Consider the following 20,116-nt stretch of genomic DNA (forward strand, 5'->3'; position numbering starts at 1 on the left):
AAAATTTGTATATACTCACCATCTATATAAATACAGATATAAAACGAATACTTTGATAACTTACTCCCATCAATATAATAATCTCATCGAAAAAAAAAAGGACATTTTTTATTTGAATTTGATAAAAACTTCGAAAGCTTCAACAATAGGGTCTAAAAACCATGTCAAATTTTGGTAGGAGAACATGGAATAAGGAGGAATATGCAGCTGGCTTGCATGATAAGGGACCACAACCATATACTGAAAATGAATTACGACAGCTGAAGGCAAAATATACGGATTACAACAAACTAATGCAGGATTCTATTAAAAATTTGAATCAGCGAACATTGCAGACAAACGTGTCACAGTACAAGAAGGGTAAACAGTTTGGGTTTTACTGTGACCTGTGTGATCTCACGTATAAAGACACTCTGCAATATATCAATCATCTGAATCATAAGACGCACGAACTCAAGTTCAACTCGATATTCAATGAGGACCTTATCCTAAATAAAAGAGATAATGATGATATTTCCACTGAAGAATTTGAGCAATCATATAAGGAGCTACTTAAAGATTTTGTCAAGGAGAATAGTACTAGAACAAGACAGGCTAAACAAGCAAAAATTGAGAGGAAATCGACTCCAACTAATGACAGTAAATCAGAGATGGCACAACTAATGGGATTTCAGAATTTCGCCACATCAAAGAGGTAGACAATAGTTTGTATGTATATATATATATATCTATATGTGGTTTCAAAATTCAACAATTGGTCCGGACCCAATACTTCTCCATGTGGTCATGTCAACATTCCAATCACGCCATTTATTGAGCACAACACGGTCAATATGAGTCTCCGTGGCCTCAACTGACTGCGTATTAAATCTTGTAAACTGTATTGATGGGCTTGATTGTTTCTCTCTTTGTAATTCGGCCACTTGTTCATTCAATTTTTTTATTTCTTCATGTAGTTCTTCAACAGTAGTTTCATGTTCCATATTGACGAATTTTAGTCTCTTATTCTCGATTATAAATTCATCTAGTTGGGCCTTTAATTTTCTCACCTCTTCTTCGTGTTCTTTAGAGTGTTGAATTGAGGTCATAAAATCTATATTGGAAGTTTCGTCGTGGCTGCCAAATAGGTCATCTGGAGACTGCGAAGTCGTTTTCGTCTCTGTAGCAAGCAGTTCCCTTGGTTCCTCTGAAACTGTCTCAGCACGAGCCACCTCCTTGTCTTCTTTGAGAGATGGTTGTCCGATATTGCTGTCAGGTTGTATTAAGGCTACCTTTTCTTCCAACTGTTCAGCATTTGCTTCTGACTGATCTTTTTCAAACTCAGATATTTCAGTTTCCCCTTGTGCTTGCTCATCTTCCTCTCCTTTGGTCTCAGGCGCAATTTCTTCAGACGAACCTTGTACAACCTCCCCTGCGCCAACTTCCTTGTCTTCTCCAGCAACATTTCCATCTTCCCCTCCCTCTTCTGCCTCTACAATGTCAGATTCCATTACTTGAACATCTTCAGAGCCCTCCACGTCGACAGTAGGCTCTTTCGACCCCCCTTCAGTTTCATTTGCGGGTTCAGCATTCTTATTCTTATTTTTGCTCTTACTCTTCTTACTCTTCTTCTTTTTCTTCAGCTCTTCCACTCTCTTCCTAGCTTCCTCCAATTGCTTTGCTCTTCTCTCCTCTTCAGTATCAGACATGGCGTATAACCCTCCTTCTATATCTTGTTCGAGTTGATAGTCTTTACTATGTTGAAATTGATTGATTTACTGATATGGAATCGCAAAGAATGAAAGGAAAAAAACTCGAAGTTGAAAAAACCTGCCAGCTCAACCAGCTTAACAAAACATCATCATCAGACAACAACTAATAATACCAACCAATGGACTTAAACGTTGAAAGAAATTTAGACTCTTTAATCAAATCTACCACTCATAAATGGATTTTCGTCGGAGGGAAAGGTGGTGTAGGTAAGACTACTTCGTCATCATCAATTGCTATTCAAATGGCATTGAATCAACCGTCCAAACAATTTTTACTGATTTCTACTGATCCTGCTCATAATTTGAGTGATGCTTTCGGTGAGAAGTTTGGTAAAGACGCCAGAAAAGTCACCGGCATGGACAACCTATCATGCATGGAAATCGATCCTGCTGCAGCTTTAAAGGATATGAATGATATGGCTATTTCGAGTGGTTCAAACGGTAACGGGGACGATTTGAGTGACCTGCTACAGGGGGGTGCCTTGGCGGACTTAACAGGTTCCATTCCCGGTATCGATGAAGCATTATCCTTTATGGAAGTCATGAAACATATCAAGAGACAAGAACAAGGTGAAGGTGAAAGATTCGATTGTGTTATCTTTGACACTGCCCCAACAGGTCACACTTTGAGGTTTTTACAATTACCAACTACTTTAGCTAAATTGTTAGACAAATTTAGCGAAATTACCGGTAAATTAGGTCCAATGTTAAATTCTTTTATGGGCTCCGGTAACAACGTTGACATTACTGGTAAATTGAATGAATTAAAGGCCAATGTGGAAACAATTAGAGAGCAGTTCACTAATCCTGATTTAACCACTTTTGTCTGTGTCTGTATCAGTGAATTCTTATCCCTATACGAAACAGAAAGATTGATTCAAGAATTAATGTCCTATGACATGGATGTTAACTCCATCGTTGTCAACCAACTGCTGTTTGCAGAATTCGACAAAGAACACAACTGTAAGAGATGTCAATCCAGATGGAAAATGCAAAAGAAGTATTTAGATCAAATCGATGAATTGTATGAAGATTTCCACGTCGTTAAAATGCCACTTTGTGCCGGTGAAATCAGAGGTTTAGAAAACTTAAAGAAATTCTCACAATTCCTATTGAAGGAATATGATCCAATCTCTGATAACCCTGTAATTTACGAACTAGAAGATAAAAACTAGCTGTAGTCCTTCCAAAACTGCTTTGCTTCCTTCATCTTCCTTGTTCTTCAGTAGTATATAACTTCTTACATACAGTTTCTAAGCATGAGCCTCAATAGTATCTCTCTCGATAAAATAAACAAATTTATCATACGCAATACGTGGAAATTTGAAACATTTGACGTGTTTATATTTATTTTGGTTTATCCAGATCAGGTAATTTCGACACGCGTAAAGTAAAAATTTTCAATATTGGAAAGAATATAAAACACGAAAACAAATATTTCAATTTCGGTGTGTCGCAATATACATCTTTCGTCGTCATAACAACCAGTGCTTTCAATTAACGATGACTACTGTGGCTGCTAAAAGAGTATGTTGGCTTGGATTCATTGTATGCCTTCTCCATAATCAAATATATTGTACTAACAAACCATTTTATCTATCCGTAGGAGCTATCTGATGGCATTTCTGTCCCTACAAAGAGACAACAAAACAACGAAAACGAGGCTGTTAAGGGCCCCTTAGCTAGTTTGGTGAGTATTATACCTGAGAGGCCCTGTAAGTTCGAGATATTCAGCAAAGCAAGGGACGTTACAGTGGGAAGAAGTAGATCCTGTGATGTTCGTTTGAATGAACCAGATATCTCTACGGTGCATGCAATTTTGAGCATCATTGATATGGAAGTGGATGGAACCACTCGACATTTGATCAATATTATTGATAAGAGTAGGAATGGTACTTTTATCAATGGCAATAGGTTGATAAAAAAGGATTATCTTTTAAAGAACGGTGATAAGATTATGTTTGGTAAAAGCTGTTCTTTTCTTTTCAAATATAATTCAGAATTTGTCGATGTAGCTGATCCCATTTCACTTTCACAGCAGGCAAATACTGATGATTCTGTATTTAAAAAACCTTCTTCTGCTTTTACTAGTAGTCAAAATGCTGCAAGAAAATTAGCAAAATTGAAAGTAATCTCATTCTTTGATAGATACACTCTGGGAAGAGAACTGGGTTCTGGTCATTATGCAATCGTTAAAGAAGGTAAGAATAAACAAACAGGTCAAACTGTGGCTGTCAAGATATTCCATCCACAGCAAAATGACGATCAAAAGAAAAGTAAACAATTTAGAGAAGAGACTAATATACTTATGAGAATTCATCATCCAAATATTGTTAACCTGTTGGATAGTTTCGTAGAACCAATAAGCAAACAACAAACACAAAAATATCTCGTGCTGGAAAAAATCGACAATGGTGAACTTTTCGATAGAATTGTCAAGAAGACTTGTCTCAGACAAGATGAAACAAAAGCAATTTTTACTCAAATTTTACACGGTTTAAAGTATCTTCACGGTCAAAACATTATTCATAGAGACATTAAACCTGAGAATATTTTACTAAACATCACAAAAAGGACTTCCCCGGATCAAAAACAATTAGGGCCATGGGATGACGACGAAATTGATGTTCAAGTTAAAATCGCTGATTTTGGTCTAGCGAAATTCACTGGAGAAATGCAGTTTACAAACACTTTATGTGGTACTCCGTCTTATGTTGCCCCTGAAGTACTCATCAAAAAAGGATACACGTCAAAGGTTGATATGTGGAGTTCTGGCGTCATTTTATATGTCTGTTTATGTGGTTTCCCACCATTTAGTGACCAGTTAGGTCCACCTGCATTGAAAGAACAAATTTTACAGGCCAAATTCGCCTTTTATACCCCTTATTGGGACAATATAGATGATTCGATTTTACATTTGATCTCCCATTTGTTGGTTCTAGACCCTGAGCAACGGTACAGTGTTTCTGATGCTTTCAACCATCCATGGCTAGTCGATACCGACCAGATAGTCTTACCTACAACAGAATTGAAACGTCTACAGTTGAATGACAACAAATTAATCAAAACATATTCTGAATTAGCATCGTCCTCATGAAAAGATTTTTGTTTTATTTTATATTTTGAAACTATATACAAAGGTAGAACTAATAAATCGAATTACTATAAAATAACATAGTAAATCACCACTTGCTTAGTTGCTCCATCTTCTCTTGCAGTTCCTTCTTCACTTTCACCCGCATGTAGAATATATCACAATTTTTATTTGAACACAGCACTTCCGTATGTAGATTACCGGCACAGCGCTGACATTGCGTCCATAGTCGAGAAAATTTCTCTTCAAGGTCCCTTACTTCATATAATGCCTTCATATATAACTCACCAGATCTTGAAAGACAGTTTGAACATAATGCTGATTCACCTTTTTTCAAAGGACCTCTACATCCTTTGCAAACCGCAACTTTTTTGATGAACCCCATGAGTCCACCTTTTGCTGAACCGGTATTAATCTTGATTGATTTCACTACAAACATTGAGTTGGCTTGTTTTTCTCCTATGATCGGAGCAATAATACTGATTACGGGATTCTGTAGTTGATTTTGTAAATAATATTTCGAATCAACCTGTAAGTTCTGCTCTAGCACATACAGCGGATCTTCAGCCCTATTATACAGTTTATCATTACCACCCGTAATAACATAGTCAACACGGTCACCAACATTTGGACCAATACCATCTCTTTTTTTCATACGGTCTGCCAAAACAGCGTGTGGCTGAGGATTTGTATAGTTTGGAGCTAGCGTTTTTGAAATGATTAATTTTGAAATATCAACTCTGTTGTGCAAAATGTCACCAATAGTCTTTTTAACGAACTCTAGCGCTCCGTCTACATCTCTGCCAATCAATATCATCTTCAGCACTTTATTCATAACAATAGAAACTAAAGAGCAGGAGTCACGACGAACAGATGCTAAACCTTTTTGATCCAACTTATCGTACTTTTCAACCTTAGTCCAATATAGACCCGCATATCTCTTTTTGTTAATCAGCAGATATGGGAAATAGGCCTTTTCGAATTCTAAGTTGATAGGATGTTTGAATAACGTAGAGACGTATGCGGCTGCCTCGGCACCTAAATCCATCGCTTCTTGTAGGTCAGTTGTACCAAATTTCACCATAACAGAATCTGTATCACCGTACACCACTTGTGCGTCATGCTTGTAACCATTTTTAACTGAGTACTTTTCTTGCACAGCCGTCTTGGTTCTCATAATCATTTCACGACCAAAGGCTGTAACTGATGATGAAATTGCTAAACATGGTAATTTTCCTACAGTTGCACCAGTGAAACCATAAACGGAATTTGCAGAGATCTTCAAAGCTAATTGTCTACCATTAAGAACATCTCTCTTAAATGGGTCTTTTTCATCTCTAAGATCTTTTTTAGCACGCTTTCTTGCAGAGATTAATTCTTCCAAAATTATAGGTAAAATACCACGTCTTAACTTGTCGCTGACGAAATAATCACCATTTGGTGTAATTATGTAATCTTTATCCTTTTTTAATTTCAATCTTTCTACTGTGGCTTTATTGCACAATGTCGTATAACATAAGTTATGTGCCATCATAATACTTGGATACAGGGAATTGAAATCGAGGGTGGCAATAGGAACGTCATAGTAGCCACGGATCGGTTCAATAACAGTGGCACCTTCATATTGTTCATCACTTCCCTGAGATTGCATATTTGGAATTACAGTGTCGATTTGGATACATTTACGGAATAATTGTGACACAACTTTAATCTGTTGGCCACGAGCTAGAAGATAAGAGAATGGGACACCAGTGACTCTAGCCATTTCAGTATAATTAACGAGGGCCATCAATTTTTCCAAAAGTCTCAGGGGTAGGTAGGCATCCTTAAGACAGTAAACTGCCAACCTTCTTCTCGTTTCGCTATCACCATGTTGCAGATCCGTAATAATACTATAATGAACATCTTCTTTTTGCTCACCCAGAAAATGAGCAGAAACGGCATTTAAGGTATACGATCTCAGTTTATATTCACGTTGAATAAATTGAAGAAGATCTAATTGCAAACGACCATCGATATTGACGTTTTTAGATTCTCTTGTACCATATGCTTTTGAGGAGAAAACAGTATCCTTGATTTCCTGCTTCACATTGACTAATCTGCCAAAATAAGGAAAATTTTCAATTTTGAGGGCCCTAGCTCTATTGATTAAATAAGGAATATCGAAGTTCCCAGTATTATAACCGATAATAACATCAGGATCAGCTTCTACAATAAAATCACGCCAATGTGATAACATTTCGGCCTCTGTCTCGTGTGAGTAGATACGAGAACCTGTAATTGGCGCACAAGTATCGACGGTAAATACGTTACGTACAAAAGGTTTTTTCGCGCCAGCAATACTCATAACATTGGCGATTTGAATCACAGAATCATGTTCAGGTTCAGGAAAAACCCCAATTCTACCAGCACATTCAATATCAAAGGATAAAATACGTAGAGGAGCAGAATGAGACCAATCACCTTCGGCAGGGTGCGCTATTAAATCTTTATAATTAATATTAACTTCTAATTGACAAGTGGAAACTCTTTTATTTTCTGGGATAATAGTGTATTTATTCTTCGGTAAAGTTATCCATGACATACCGACAATACCGCAATCTACCATTAATCTTAAAGGATACGCAATATTATCGTAAGTTGTTGTCCCATTAGAGAACCATGAGTTAAAGGTTAAATGACCCCTCTCGAACGCCGTTCTCAATTTATTTACGATGCTTGGATATGTAGCATAAACTTTCCAAAATGGTATTTTGTCATCACCAGAATAACCCCAAATTGACTGTTTTGGTACAACTTCTATGGAATCGACAGCATTATCGAACATTTCATTTAAATATTTGACAAATTCCTCTCTTTGCTGAGGATCATTAGCATTATCTATCGAAGGTTGCGGTACATAAAGATAATGTTTAAATCCAGTCACATTACAAAGAACGGAATGTCCTGTATTAGTAACACCAAAAAACCTTACGATGGTTGACGTATTCGCATCTTTGAAGCCCGGTATGATACTCTGTTCTGCATCTATTTGCTGGAAGGATATATCATGAGTCTCGGGTGTGAAATCAGCAGGTAATGGATCTCTTGAATAATGATTAGACTTTTCTTGTATCTCAGCAGCTTCATGCTCCAGCTCAGAAAGCTCTCGTTCGAAAGCAGACTGCAGTTGAGTACCATGTAAATTTGTATACTTTGCCTTGAACCCTTGCTCTCTGTATTTCTTATACGAATCAGTGGGAATGATGTCAATAGTGGAAACTGGTTCACTACCAGCGCTGTAATCCATGGATTGCAGCCTCATCTTCTTTTCAGAAAGGCCCACATCTGAGGCAGCATCAGCATCTTCGCCCGGTCTCTTAAGGTTGTCAGTCATAGCTTGCTGTTCCAATTGCTGTCTCTCTACTATCTCACTGCTATATAGTCTAACTTTCAATGCCTTCGTAAGACTTCTATATATCGAAACGCGACGCGTGAAGAAGGACATCGTGGTAAAGGATGTCGAGAATTGACCAAGAGATGATTCAAGTCAAGAAGGACAGCCTAAGTTGGTCCCGAGCAGACCTCCTACTATGTGGATAACACCGTTTTCCCATCCGGCTGGGTTAGTGAGAACAGTGGGGGTGCCACCCCAGTTTGCAGTTTCAATGGAGGTTATATGAGGAAATGACGTCCTGATCAAGAGCTGACGGCTTTTAAAAGGACGATCATCTGTTAAAGAGGTCTCAGATGCACGTTAGAATAGCATAGTAACCTGTGATTAGCTATAGATGTGTTGCTGAGTGGCTGTCAGGTTTTGTTTGTCATTTGATGGTTTTTGTAACGTGTGAAAAAAACACGAACTATACATAGAAAAGAGATCAGGTTGAAGAACCATACAGTCTTTTTCTACAGATAGAAGAAGTAAGTTGTACGAGACTACTGGATTTCTATCTTTGCAATATTGAGATAATGACTGTTGAGAACTTGAGACAGAGATACGTTGACGCCAATCAAGATCATTTGTTTGATCATTTTGATAAATTATCTGATGAAGATAAGACGCTTTTCACACAAAATTTATCCAAAGTGGCCGATCGTATTCCCCCAAAGAAACTAGTCGAGGACTGTAAGCATGCTATCAAACTTTCTAGTGACATCTCCAGAGAAGGTTCTTCCATCGAGCCTCTACCTTCTTCATCCTACGAATCGATAATTGGCAACCCTGAGAAGGAACAAGAATATTACAATATAGGGTTAGACGCCATTGCTAGAGGACAGGCTGCTGTTATTCTGATGGCTGGGGGACAAGGAACAAGATTGGGGTCGTCTGAACCCAAAGGCTGTTACGATATTCAACTGCCTTCTCATAAATCATTGTTTCAAATTCAAGCTGAAAAATTGATTAGTTTACAAAAATTGGCGAATAATGTCGTTATTCCGTGGTATATTATGACATCTGAACCAACAAGGGCTTCCACAGAGTCTTTTTTCGTGAAGCATAATTATTTTGGTCTATTGCAATCACAAATTGTCTTTTTCAATCAAGGAACTTTACCTGCATTTGATATAAATGGTGAAAGATTATTGTTAGGCAGCCCAACAAAATTAGTTGAATCTCCTGACGGTAATGGTGGACTTTACTGTTCATTAAGAGATAATGGCATTCTAACTGACATGATAAATAAAGGTGTTAAGCATGTCTACATGTATTGTGTTGACAATGTACTCTCAAAAGTATGTGATCCTGTTTTCATAGGATTTTCTATTAAGCATAGTTTTGAGTTAGCTACAAAAGCTGTTAGAAAAAGGGATGCTCATGAATCTGTAGGTCTTATTGCATCAAAAGATAATCGCCCCTGTGTCATCGAATATTCTGAGATTTCAAAAGAATTAGCTGAAGCTCAGGATGCAAATGGTTTACTGAAATTACGTGCTGGAAATATTGTAAACCATTATTATTCTATTGATCTTTTGAAACGTGAATTAGACAATTGGTGTAATAACATGGTATATCACATTGCGAAGAAGAAAATTCCATCATTTGATAATAAAAAAAATATTTACTATCAGCCAGTTGAGCCAAATGGTATCAAATTGGAACAATTCATTTTTGATGTTTTTCCAACCATTTCTCTATCGAAATTTGGCTGTCTTGAAGTGGAAAGATCAGAGGAATTTGCGCCGCTGAAGAATGCACCTGGTACAAGTAACGATAATCCGGAAACGAGTAGAGCTGCTTACTTGAACTTAAGTAAGAAATGGTTGACTGCTGCTGGTGCTCACGTCGGAGAAGGTGTTAATATTGAAGTCTCTGGCACCTTAACATATGCTGGTGAAAATTTGTCCCGATTTAAAAATCAAAATTTTAATAGTGACATCCTCCTAGAGTGAGCAGCCTGTATCGCATTTATAAAGATATATAAATAAAAAATTTCTAAATCTTCTGACTAAGAAGTAAAAAGATATGGATACAAAAATATGATGGTAAAAACGCTTGCCCACCGCTGCTTATTTCCAATCAATTTATATTTCGAGTGAGAAACAAAAAAGAAAAACTTTGATTTCGCCCAGGATCGAACTGGGGACGTTCTGCGTGTTAAGCAGATGCCATAACCAACTAGACCACGAAACCGTATTTTGTTGTATTTTTGGTTTGGAACATTCCACTAAGTCAGTAGCATTCAAAGCCCTCTTCATTTTATTGCAACTAGATCAAGCTTATTTATGATGGAACAAAGATTTGATGGTATAAGTCATTTTCTTCGTACTATAGGATCTTTGCTCGATCAATAAATGGGCAAAAAGCGGTTCTTCGATATAATCAAGGTTTCAGTTCAGTGATTTATCGAAATATATACTTATTGTATAACTGAAAAAAATTACCTATTAATTTGCCAGCAGTTGATATAATATAAATGTACCAAAAGGGCTTGCTTATTATTTTAATAATCTTTTTAAAACCTTGGAATATTTGTATAATAGTGAATCGAAATGACAAAATATAAATATTTATGTGAGAGACACATCATAAATATTGAATTTCTATGTCTTCTCCACCAACATCAAGTAAATGTCAAGAAGAACGTCTTAGGGGAAAATAAATTGCTACGATTAGTCATAACTAATTCTATGACAATCTTTCGCTTGTGTCTTTCCTTATACGGCCTAGTATATGCATTATGACGAAATATTCAGACGCACGATGCTGCCATTGAAATACATCTTACTTTCGAAGAAACGCTTTTAGCCTTCCTCTTTCGTTGCGATTCTGACATTATAACTTCGTTAAATCATGAGAACTTAAAACTTTCTTCTTTTATTACATAAGCTTCGTTTGCTATCAGAATGGACCTGAATCGAAGAAATATGATGATATGTATAAATTATTGCTATTCTTCATCTGTTACAAAACTATTATCTCAACAAATATTTCCAATTTTTTGATAAGCAACGTTTATTTTCAAACCTTTATTATTCCATTGATTCGATTCCTTCGACATTCATAATTTTGTCTGTTTTCATCATTTCTTATTCTCAGCTTATAACTTGTAGATTTATCCTTAATATTCAAGATAATTGGTGCTGCAGAATAACATATATCTAACAAGAGAGCTTGGAGAGAGTAAAATGCGTTGACATAACATATGAGGCTTAAAATGCGTTTCTTAATAAAAAGGTATGTGAATTACTGGTAGAAAAAACCCCAATGCAAATACATATATTTGTACTAATCTCGATACTCTCTTTTCACTCTTCTGGAGCAGCAGAAGGCTACAATTCCAGGATTTTCAATCCAACCCCAGAAACATAGTCACAATCGAGTCAGAGGGCCCAGAAGCCTCGAGGGCAGTTTTACATAGAGGGGAAAGTCGCGCCACAGATAGGTTTAATTACCTGTCCTTATAAGGCTATATACTCATACAAAATATTAATTAAAAAAAATGTTTATTAGAATAATTTGAAGTCTATGCAGCGTCGCAAATTCCGAATATTAATTGTATACAGGTACTATTTATTAACTACAATTCACAATGCCGTCATATACCGTCGAATACGTTATTGGTACCTGTCCCAATGTCTGTACTCCCTTTCTCTGCAGCAAGGTTACCAAACTGCATCTCAGAACCTGGCCTGGACTGGTTTAACATTTGCAGATTTAACAACTGAAAATCTAGGTCATTATTCATCATATGGATATTATCATCATTGTTAACATTTACGATACCATTTTCATCATCATTGCGATTATTTTCATTATTATTATTGACACTAGTATTATTATTTATTATTTTATGTTCACCATTATTAGCGCGTAGCATGTTTTCGTTGAAATGTGCGACACTAGTTGCCTTGTCTCTATCACCACCAATAGCTGATTTTGTGTTATTACTATTATTAGCCCAACTTGAATTTGGCTTATTTGATGTACTTCTCCTCTTGATGTTTTTAACATCGGCAGGAATATTATGCATTGAATTGGAGTTTTTGTTCATCATATTTTTCAACATTGTCATGTATTGTTGCTGCGATTGTGTACCCATATTTCCCATATTATTAGAGAAATTTGGATAGTTGTTTTTCATTACATTTGCCATCTGTTGTCCATTGAATTGTGCTTGGTTGATATTTGCAAACTGCCCATTATTAACGTTTGCGGTGTTCACCACACTGCTTCTATTTAAAGAATCATTTCCTGGCATGGCCATATTACGATGATCAACACTAGAACTGTTAGGAACCCCCTGAGGCATGTTCGGATACATCTGGTTGTTATTAGGAGGATGTACTTGGCTTTGCTGAGATGACATCATATTCGCCATTTGAGCGGACATAATTTGTTGTTGTAACATAGCTTGTAGTTGTTGTGGTGTTGGTTGTACACTGGCTCCTCCTCCAATTGTATTCTTCCTTTCAGTAGTGGCGCTACCGGGCGCCGTTGATGGTGTCATCCTAATTCCTGATGAAACAGGTACCATTGGTGTAGATACACGACTACTGTCCGTATCCTTTTCCATGGGGTTATTGTTGTTTATACTGGGGTTGGTGGTATTAGTTGTGGGTGCTGAAGAAGGTTTCATATTATTAGTATTATAAGGCATATTTGCATATGGATTGAGATTGCTATTTGGATTATAAGGGAATTGAGGATTCATCTGTGGATGCATAGGAATATTATTGGGTAATATAGGGTAAATATTATCCAGTTTTGGATTTTCGTATTTTTTCAATTCATCAATGGAGCAACTTTCAACAAAATTATTTAACAAAAGGAACGATTGCCACCATTCTACTAGAAAAGTATCTGGTGAGTTTATGATCATTTTAGATTTCACTAGATGATCTGGTTTTAAAGATTGTGAATTCAGGGTGTTATTACCACTATTTTTATTTGAAACGGTACTACTACCATCTACTGCCGAAAGTGGTAATTGAGCTTCTTGTAAAAACTTCTTTGCTGTTTTATAATGTTTGTTCTCCAACAAATAGTGATAAATATGTGAGTACAGTAGTTGCCTTGAGTTATTAGCCATTGCATCAGAAACGGCTAGATTTAGATCGAAGATAGGAATCTCACCGGTAGAGCCACTATGTTGGGAAGGCGACATTGAACTGTTTAGCGTGTTAGTGGTACTGACATGCCTTGGATGCGTGGGATCCGTCTGTATCTTGACTTTACTTTTCTGTTTTCTTGGCTTTGTCTTCGAAATTCTTTGATGTTGTTGCTGCGAAAGATTTGTTGGTATTTTGGAATCGATATTAGTCATGGTACCTTTTGTTTATGTAAAAATCAGGGCCAAAGATTTCCCAGTCACACTAATATAGCTCTTATTGTGAGAAACGTTTCTTCTGTTTGAAGCCTTTACTATTTGAAGTGAACTAGCTTTGAATGCCATACACAAGACTCTCTCGAGTTTTCGAGGTCGACTAAGGGCCAAAAGCAGAAACCTGCCATATCTTTCCTACATATTTTTTAGAGATTTTACGACCGGGTGATGGACCACAGCCCTAATATGAAAGTTTTAGGGCAAGAAAGTAGAGCCCTTCATGATGGTCGGAAAGAGGTTAGGGTTGCGATGCCCGGAATTTACCGGCCCGGCTATTTTTTTTTTTCTTAAGGAAAAATTTTGGATTCCTTCCAAGTTGGCGGCTAAATTTAATTGAGAAAACTTAGCAGTTATCACTCTACCACAATCATAATACAAACGCCAGTTAGGAGCACTCACAGTGTAGCATGGGATGAAGAACATGTGCAAACCGCTACCACAATCATTGTTGATCTAACAGCCGTTCCACTTCTACTATCAGTGTGGTCTGCTTGTCGTGGAACCATCCCGCCTTCCTTCCAGTTGGAGAGCCGTACGATGATTGTACTGATATAAAGAAGAGTGAAAAACCCCATGAGATGTGCATGGTGTATGAAAAGTACATTAACCGGTTTGTTCTCACGTCGCTGTCATTGGTACGAATAACTGGCAATTTATCGAAGGAACTGATTTATCCGTCTCATGTGATATTGATCGAGAAACAATAACGAACAGATCATCATCAGAATTTTTAAGGTGGAAAGCACGAAGGCAAAAAAAAAGGTTATGTCAGGGTAATATGGACTCGAACGGACCGGCTGAAATAATTCCTGCAAGGTGATAGATTATTTGCAACTCTTCCCAGAAAATGTAAGGTCGATTCAGCTAGTTTCTGGCAATATATACCTCACCAACAACCAGTAAAAAATAAGGCACGAAAAAACTGATTGGCAGGTGAAATTTCACTCATTTACAATTACCACTGATCGTCTTTTCTTTACTATAGACAACCTTCTTGTTTTTCAAAAACTGGTTTTTGCCTCGTTTCCATTCAAGCAAATTGATCCATCTGATAAGCTCATTACTTTGCTGCCAAGACCGCTTTATCTACAATCTATTATCTTAAATCCAGATAAAGCTATAAGTCCCATTGAATACGAAAGACCAAAACCAAAGCACACACACATTAGAGTTTTAAATGACACATGGCTTCTAGAAAACGGTCTCCACATGATTTCTTATTCAGGGAAGAACTAGGCCATGGCTCTTATTCAACTGTTTACAAAGCTATTGACAAGCGCAATGCAAATAAGGTGTATGCTATCAAAGTTTGCTCTAAGGCACATATAATACAAGAATCCAAAGTGAAATACGTTACCATTGAAAAAAATACGTTGAACCTGTTGGCAAAGGCAAAACATCCAGGAATTGTGAAACTTTACTATACATTTCATGACCAGGAAAACTTATATTTTGTATTAGATTTTGCTGCAGGGGGTGAGTTGCTTTCATTATTACATAAATACACAAAGTTCAATGAAGTCTGGGCAAGACATTTTACTGTTCAATTGATTGATACATTACAATACATCCATTCTCAAGGGGTCATTCATCGAGATCTGAAGCCGGAAAATGTTCTATTGGATAAGGAAGGTCGGTTAATGATCACTGATTTTGGCGCAGCTGCCACTTTCAACTCTGAACAGGATAGCAAAGGTGTTTCAGGGAGTAGTAGTACGTCTTCATTTGTTGGAACTGCTGAATATGTTTCTCCCGAGCTTCTGTTATACAATCAATGTGGTTTCGGGTCAGATGTTTGGGCTTTAGGTTGTATGATCTTTCAATTCATCGAAGGCCACCCACCATTTAGAGGAGAAAATGAATTGAAGACATTTGAGAAAATAGTAGCTTTGGACTATACGTGGAATTCTAATAACAATAGCACTACTGCTGTCAACACAAAATCAAATCCCATTATTGTTAATCTCGTTCGAAGGATACTTACACTCGATACAAAATCAAGAATGTCATTGAAGGAAATTCAACTAGATGTTTGGTTCCAAAATGTAGATTGGAATGATAAAGCAGAAATATGGAAAGGTATTTGGCAGATTCAACAAACTTATAACAATTATCCACTAAGTTATTCATACCAACACAATATGCCGAATCGACACCTTCACGTCATAGATATTCCTTTAAAAAACATAGCAATAACGAAACAAAAAAAGAAAAAGCCTATGAAAGCAGCAAATACTACCAATAGCATTGTTGAGTGGAGAAAAAAACTAGGAATATCCAACGGGCCAAAACAAAATATGTTTACTCCACCTATATTGCTCGATACAATGGCCACTCCTGTATCAAATATGAAAAATGTGCCCCAACAAAATAATGTTAATAATATTCCAGCTTCAAACAATGGCAACACTACAGTACCAGCACCATCAAATTACATTCAACCACCTCTAAACACTACTGTAACGTCACATTCAAGATCGGTACCCAGCCTGTTTCCACTTACACCCAACTTTCCCAAACAAAATAGCATTATAACACCTCAGCCAATTCAAAGAGAGGCCGTTTTGCAACAGACAAACAATCAACTAGCTCACACTTTCCCTATTGAATCCATATCTAATGACAACATCATAGGAAATACTATTAATGATGGTCAGTTTGCTCAAAACCAGGTTATTTCTACAAAAATCGAAGCTATAGTACCTCCTAAAAAAATACTCAAGCAAGATTTTATTTATATGCACGCAATCCCTTATAAGGTTAACGGTCCAAAAATGTCAATGCAAAGTTACAACCTGATTGATAATGAATTAATAACATCCTTAGTTACGCAAAACAAATCAGCATTAAAGTCCTCAGCGAAGATACCAAAGTTGCTGACTCTATCTGAAGACGGCTATCTTTCATATTATGATGATTTTGCAGGATCCGAAAAGTGTGATATGGTTAACATTGGGGATTCTGATCTTTCAATGTACGATTTTGAATTTGATGAAGTAACGAGAAAGGGCTACTTAATATTGGAAAAATATAAATATATGATTTGGTTTATCTCATTACCTTCATTCTCTGCAATATCGTCATTGTCACCTTCTCCTCATGTTGCGACCACAACGTCCGTCAACTCTGTTGTGGTTAACATTGCAGAAAATTGGGTTGATTGTTTTTTCAGGGCAAGACAATTATTAGATGAAAAAGAGCTATTAGACAAGATGGGAAGGATTTCAATTAGTGCGGAATCTGGACAAGTTTCAGGAACAACACCTACGTCCTATAATCCAAGCCCAACTACGACTTCATTCACTTCCTCAGAGCCAAGCCCAATTAATGATCTCCACATTCCTAATAAATACATAAATGCGTCACATAAACAGAACAGCTTTTTAGTTCCTACTGATGCTGTAACTCAAAAGATGTCAAAGAATGATAATGCGAGGAATAAAAGACTTCAAGTACCAGGGCCTTTTCCTCAGACGACCCCCGCTGGTACAAAAACTCAAATAGGCTTAGCCTCTCAAGAAAATAGGAGAATTGCATCTGATGCTATTAACGCCTCAAATTACGGTCGCATCACTACTAGCCCAATTCTAAATGGAAGAGAACAACGCTCTGGTGTACCGTCACCAAAGATTCCTAACAGGACAACTTCTACAGCTTCTCCAGGGGCGCCCTTCAAAAAATATAATGTACCCAAGAATCTTGTCGTTAGTAGTAGTAGGTACGAAGTTATTCATGCCCTGAATGGGTTTTCAAATTTTGAGCAATCAGCCGCAAGTTCTGGTGCATCTGCCGCTTTTAAGAACTTACAACGACAAAAAGAATCTAGTAATAGAAGTAACAATACAAGAAGGTCTAGTGCAACTCAAAAATAGATTGTTCTCATTATACATTTTTCTATATATATAGATAACTATGCAATGAATGCTAATACTAATAAAACTATCAATACGACTATTAATAAACCGATGCAGCAATTATCATATTTTTCTTTATTTTGTTCATATACCCATTCTAATTTTCTTCTACTCAGCCCCAGTTTAGTTGTTACTGAATCGAATTTGTCGTTCATGTCATCTAGCAATTGACCCTGATCTTCCAATTCTTGGCCCATCGTCTGAGCATGCAAATGCAACGTTTGCATACTTTTATGAATGTTGTCCAACTGATCATCCTGCTCTCTTAACATTTGCTCTTGGAAAGGATTTGCTACGCCACCATCCATTTCAATGTCGTCAACATTCTGGTTGGTCTCACTTGGATCAAAGGTATTGGCAGTATTGGCAGTATTGGTGCTATCCCTTACAATCTGCAATTTGTCTAATTCAGATCGTACAGCATTCAGCCTTGTCTCCCGTTCGACCGTATCCTTACCAGACCTCTGTATCACAATTATGCTTCGTTCTAAGTCAACAATTGTTTCTTTAATGTCATTGAATATACCGTCAATTTCCGCATCGTTTTGATTACCGTGTGATTTTAGATAATCTTTCAACCTCTTGATTTGTTCTTCAGTATCATTAAGAACTTGATCAAATGGATCTTCTACAGAGGACATTCTCGTTAAAACGTGGCAATATAAACTAATCTGTTGTATTTGCCTTATAATCCATTTTTTAATACCCACATGCTTTCTATTTTTGCTTTTTTTATTTCTTGAAATTCCTGGATATTGAATGAATAAATGGGCTCAATGTTGAAGTATTAAACCACAGATACAGTATATATAATGGAACATAATGAGGATAATAAACCGGAAATTCTGCAGCCTGGAAGTCCAGCTTTGACTGCAAGAGATATTACAGAGAATAGAGGAGAATCTGAATTGATAGCGAGAGACTCTACACCAATAACAACATCGACGACGACTGCTACAACGAGTAACGTTAAGCCATCGATAGCTGACGTCGTTGGTGGATCACAAACGAGAAGATACTTAAATGACAAGGTGACTCCTTACCTTTTAGACGGTATGAGGCTAATTGCCGTGGAACAACCTGAGGACCCATTAAAAAGATTAGGCGAATATTTAATTGAACAAAGTGAAAAGATAAATAAATAATATGTACATATATGTAACTAGAATTTTTCTTGTTTTAAATCGTCATCTATTTTGTTCATTATTTTGAAAGTAAAATCACAAAATAGGCTTACAAGACCAATTTTCCAACCATTCCAGAGACCTTTCCATTTTGCTGAAGTGGTAATATTAACAGGAGTTATAATTAGATTCGAGCTATTTATTCTTCTGGTTTTTTGCAGGTAATCAATCTGGTATCTATGGATTAAAGTTTCTAGTGGTAATTTCAATAAAAATTTAATTGATTCTGAGAAAAATTTGAGTGCAATTATTGCTAAAAATTTATTGTTATTCAAATTACTAAAATTCAAGTAATAATAAATTAAAAAATCCAAACCATTCTCAAAAGCTTTCTTTAAGGATATCTTAGAAAACGTTAGTGCGTACAATGTCATCGTAAATTGATTAAACGTAATAGAATGATAGAAATCAATCAAAGAACCAGGCTCTTGGAGTGAAACCAATTTAGTCAACTTATATAGGTCTAATGGGAACAATATCACTTCTGTAATAAAACTGTTAATGATCTTCACGGCCAAAATCTTGGTAAAATTCAAATTGTAATAATTTGGTAACATGATTGGTAATATTTTATTCATAGAAAGCTTTATCATTTTCGAAAGCGATATATGAACGAAACTAATGTTGTTCGATCTCCACAACGATTTCACTCCCAATTTTTTATGATCTTTAATGGCTTTCATTACTGTCAACGTATCTAATCTTTTAAGCTTTAACACTGGCGCATCATTCAAAGGTGCAATTGGCTCCCTTTTATGAGTCTGTGCATTTTTCATGGTATATATTGGGAAGAAATCAATCTCATCATCTGTATTATCGTCTTTAGCAGATTCTCTCTGGTCATTCACGTTAGATGGGTCATCGATCGTAGCCGTTTGCATAATAATCTTACAATTTTCAAAAGGTGTCTGAATAAGGTTCTTAAGATAAGGTGTAAAGAGAAATTTCCACACTGTAGATTCCCACTTGGCAAAATTGAAGAAGTCATTCCAATTTATAATTGGGCTCCCCAGGGACATGGCTGCGTGAGGGTACTTCTTGTTTGATATCAAGTTATGCAGCATTGAAGACTGATTCTTAATATTGGAAAATGGATTATTCTTGTCGGCAGAGGAGGATAACTTTGAAGCAATTGAATTACCATTCTGATCAACGACACCTCTGTCAGGATGGAAAATCGAAGAGTAACCGACATTAAACGTACTTGCGTTATAATAAGGTCTAACCTGTGACCTATCCACAACAGGACTGCTAGTCATCGATTGCGTAGTCGAATAACCCCCCGTGTCTGGCATTGTCTTATCGATTTTTCACCTTTTATTATCTCCTGTACGAATACTGGAATTCATCTTAATGTTAAATTATA

General features: G+C 36.6%; 11 protein-coding genes and 1 non-coding gene across 12 annotated transcripts; 6 read left to right on the forward strand and 6 right to left on the reverse strand.

The window, feature by feature from the left end:
• Positions 1–161: 161 nt before the first annotated feature.
• SNU23 (U4/U6-U5 snRNP complex subunit SNU23) lies at positions 162–698 on the forward strand (the record flags this gene model as incomplete). The annotated part of the gene is made up of 1 exon (XM_003959684.1): positions 162–698. The coding sequence occupies one exon, from the start codon at positions 162–164 to the stop codon at positions 696–698; it is 537 nt and encodes a 178-aa protein (XP_003959733.1).
• Positions 699–740: 42 nt separating this feature from the next.
• BUG1 (Bug1p) lies at positions 741–1,688 on the reverse strand (the record flags this gene model as incomplete). Its single annotated transcript, XM_003959685.1, has 1 exon — positions 741–1,688. One exon carries the CDS (start codon positions 1,686–1,688, stop codon positions 741–743), a length of 948 nt encoding a protein of 315 aa, XP_003959734.1.
• A 182-nt stretch (positions 1,689–1,870) lies between these two features.
• On the forward strand, positions 1,871–2,926 carry GET3 (guanine nucleotide exchange factor GET3; the record flags this gene model as incomplete). Its single annotated transcript, XM_003959686.1, has 1 exon — positions 1,871–2,926. The coding sequence occupies one exon, from the start codon at positions 1,871–1,873 to the stop codon at positions 2,924–2,926; it is 1,056 nt and encodes a 351-aa protein (XP_003959735.1).
• Positions 2,927–3,254: 328 nt separating this feature from the next.
• DUN1 (serine/threonine protein kinase DUN1) lies at positions 3,255–4,848 on the forward strand (the record flags this gene model as incomplete). Its single annotated transcript, XM_003959687.1, has 2 exons — positions 3,255–3,299; positions 3,358–4,848. 2 exons carry the CDS (start codon positions 3,255–3,257, stop codon positions 4,846–4,848), a joined length of 1,536 nt encoding a protein of 511 aa, XP_003959736.1.
• An 85-nt stretch (positions 4,849–4,933) lies between these two features.
• On the reverse strand, positions 4,934–8,332 carry POL3 (DNA-directed DNA polymerase delta POL3; the record flags this gene model as incomplete). The annotated part of the gene is made up of 1 exon (XM_003959688.1): positions 4,934–8,332. The coding sequence occupies one exon, from the start codon at positions 8,330–8,332 to the stop codon at positions 4,934–4,936; it is 3,399 nt and encodes a 1,132-aa protein (XP_003959737.1).
• A 464-nt stretch (positions 8,333–8,796) lies between these two features.
• On the forward strand, positions 8,797–10,218 carry QRI1 (UDP-N-acetylglucosamine diphosphorylase; the record flags this gene model as incomplete). The annotated part of the gene is made up of 1 exon (XM_003959689.1): positions 8,797–10,218. One exon carries the CDS (start codon positions 8,797–8,799, stop codon positions 10,216–10,218), a length of 1,422 nt encoding a protein of 473 aa, XP_003959738.1.
• A 167-nt stretch (positions 10,219–10,385) lies between these two features.
• Positions 10,386–10,459, reverse strand: KAFR0Ktrna13V. The gene has a single exon. It is a non-coding gene; the product is annotated as a tRNA-Val (tRNA).
• Positions 10,460–11,864: 1,405 nt separating this feature from the next.
• MSS11 (Mss11p) lies at positions 11,865–13,592 on the reverse strand (the record flags this gene model as incomplete). The annotated part of the gene is made up of 1 exon (XM_003959690.1): positions 11,865–13,592. The coding sequence occupies one exon, from the start codon at positions 13,590–13,592 to the stop codon at positions 11,865–11,867; it is 1,728 nt and encodes a 575-aa protein (XP_003959739.1).
• Positions 13,593–14,836: 1,244 nt separating this feature from the next.
• PKH3 (protein kinase PKH3) lies at positions 14,837–17,524 on the forward strand (the record flags this gene model as incomplete). The annotated part of the gene is made up of 1 exon (XM_003959691.1): positions 14,837–17,524. One exon carries the CDS (start codon positions 14,837–14,839, stop codon positions 17,522–17,524), a length of 2,688 nt encoding a protein of 895 aa, XP_003959740.1.
• Positions 17,525–17,562: 38 nt separating this feature from the next.
• On the reverse strand, positions 17,563–18,207 carry TLG1 (Tlg1p; the record flags this gene model as incomplete). The annotated part of the gene is made up of 1 exon (XM_003959692.1): positions 17,563–18,207. One exon carries the CDS (start codon positions 18,205–18,207, stop codon positions 17,563–17,565), a length of 645 nt encoding a protein of 214 aa, XP_003959741.1.
• A 171-nt stretch (positions 18,208–18,378) lies between these two features.
• On the forward strand, positions 18,379–18,711 carry SDC1 (Sdc1p; the record flags this gene model as incomplete). The annotated part of the gene is made up of 1 exon (XM_003959693.1): positions 18,379–18,711. The coding sequence occupies one exon, from the start codon at positions 18,379–18,381 to the stop codon at positions 18,709–18,711; it is 333 nt and encodes a 110-aa protein (XP_003959742.1).
• Positions 18,712–18,728: 17 nt separating this feature from the next.
• On the reverse strand, positions 18,729–20,045 carry UGO1 (mitofusin complex protein UGO1; the record flags this gene model as incomplete). Its single annotated transcript, XM_003959694.1, has 1 exon — positions 18,729–20,045. The coding sequence occupies one exon, from the start codon at positions 20,043–20,045 to the stop codon at positions 18,729–18,731; it is 1,317 nt and encodes a 438-aa protein (XP_003959743.1).
• Positions 20,046–20,116: the final 71 nt, after the last annotated feature.

Source organism: Kazachstania africana, chromosome 11 (genome assembly GCF_000304475.1).
Source record: "Kazachstania africana CBS 2517 chromosome 11, complete genome".
NCBI lineage: Eukaryota > Fungi > Ascomycota > Saccharomycetes > Saccharomycetales > Saccharomycetaceae > Kazachstania > Kazachstania africana.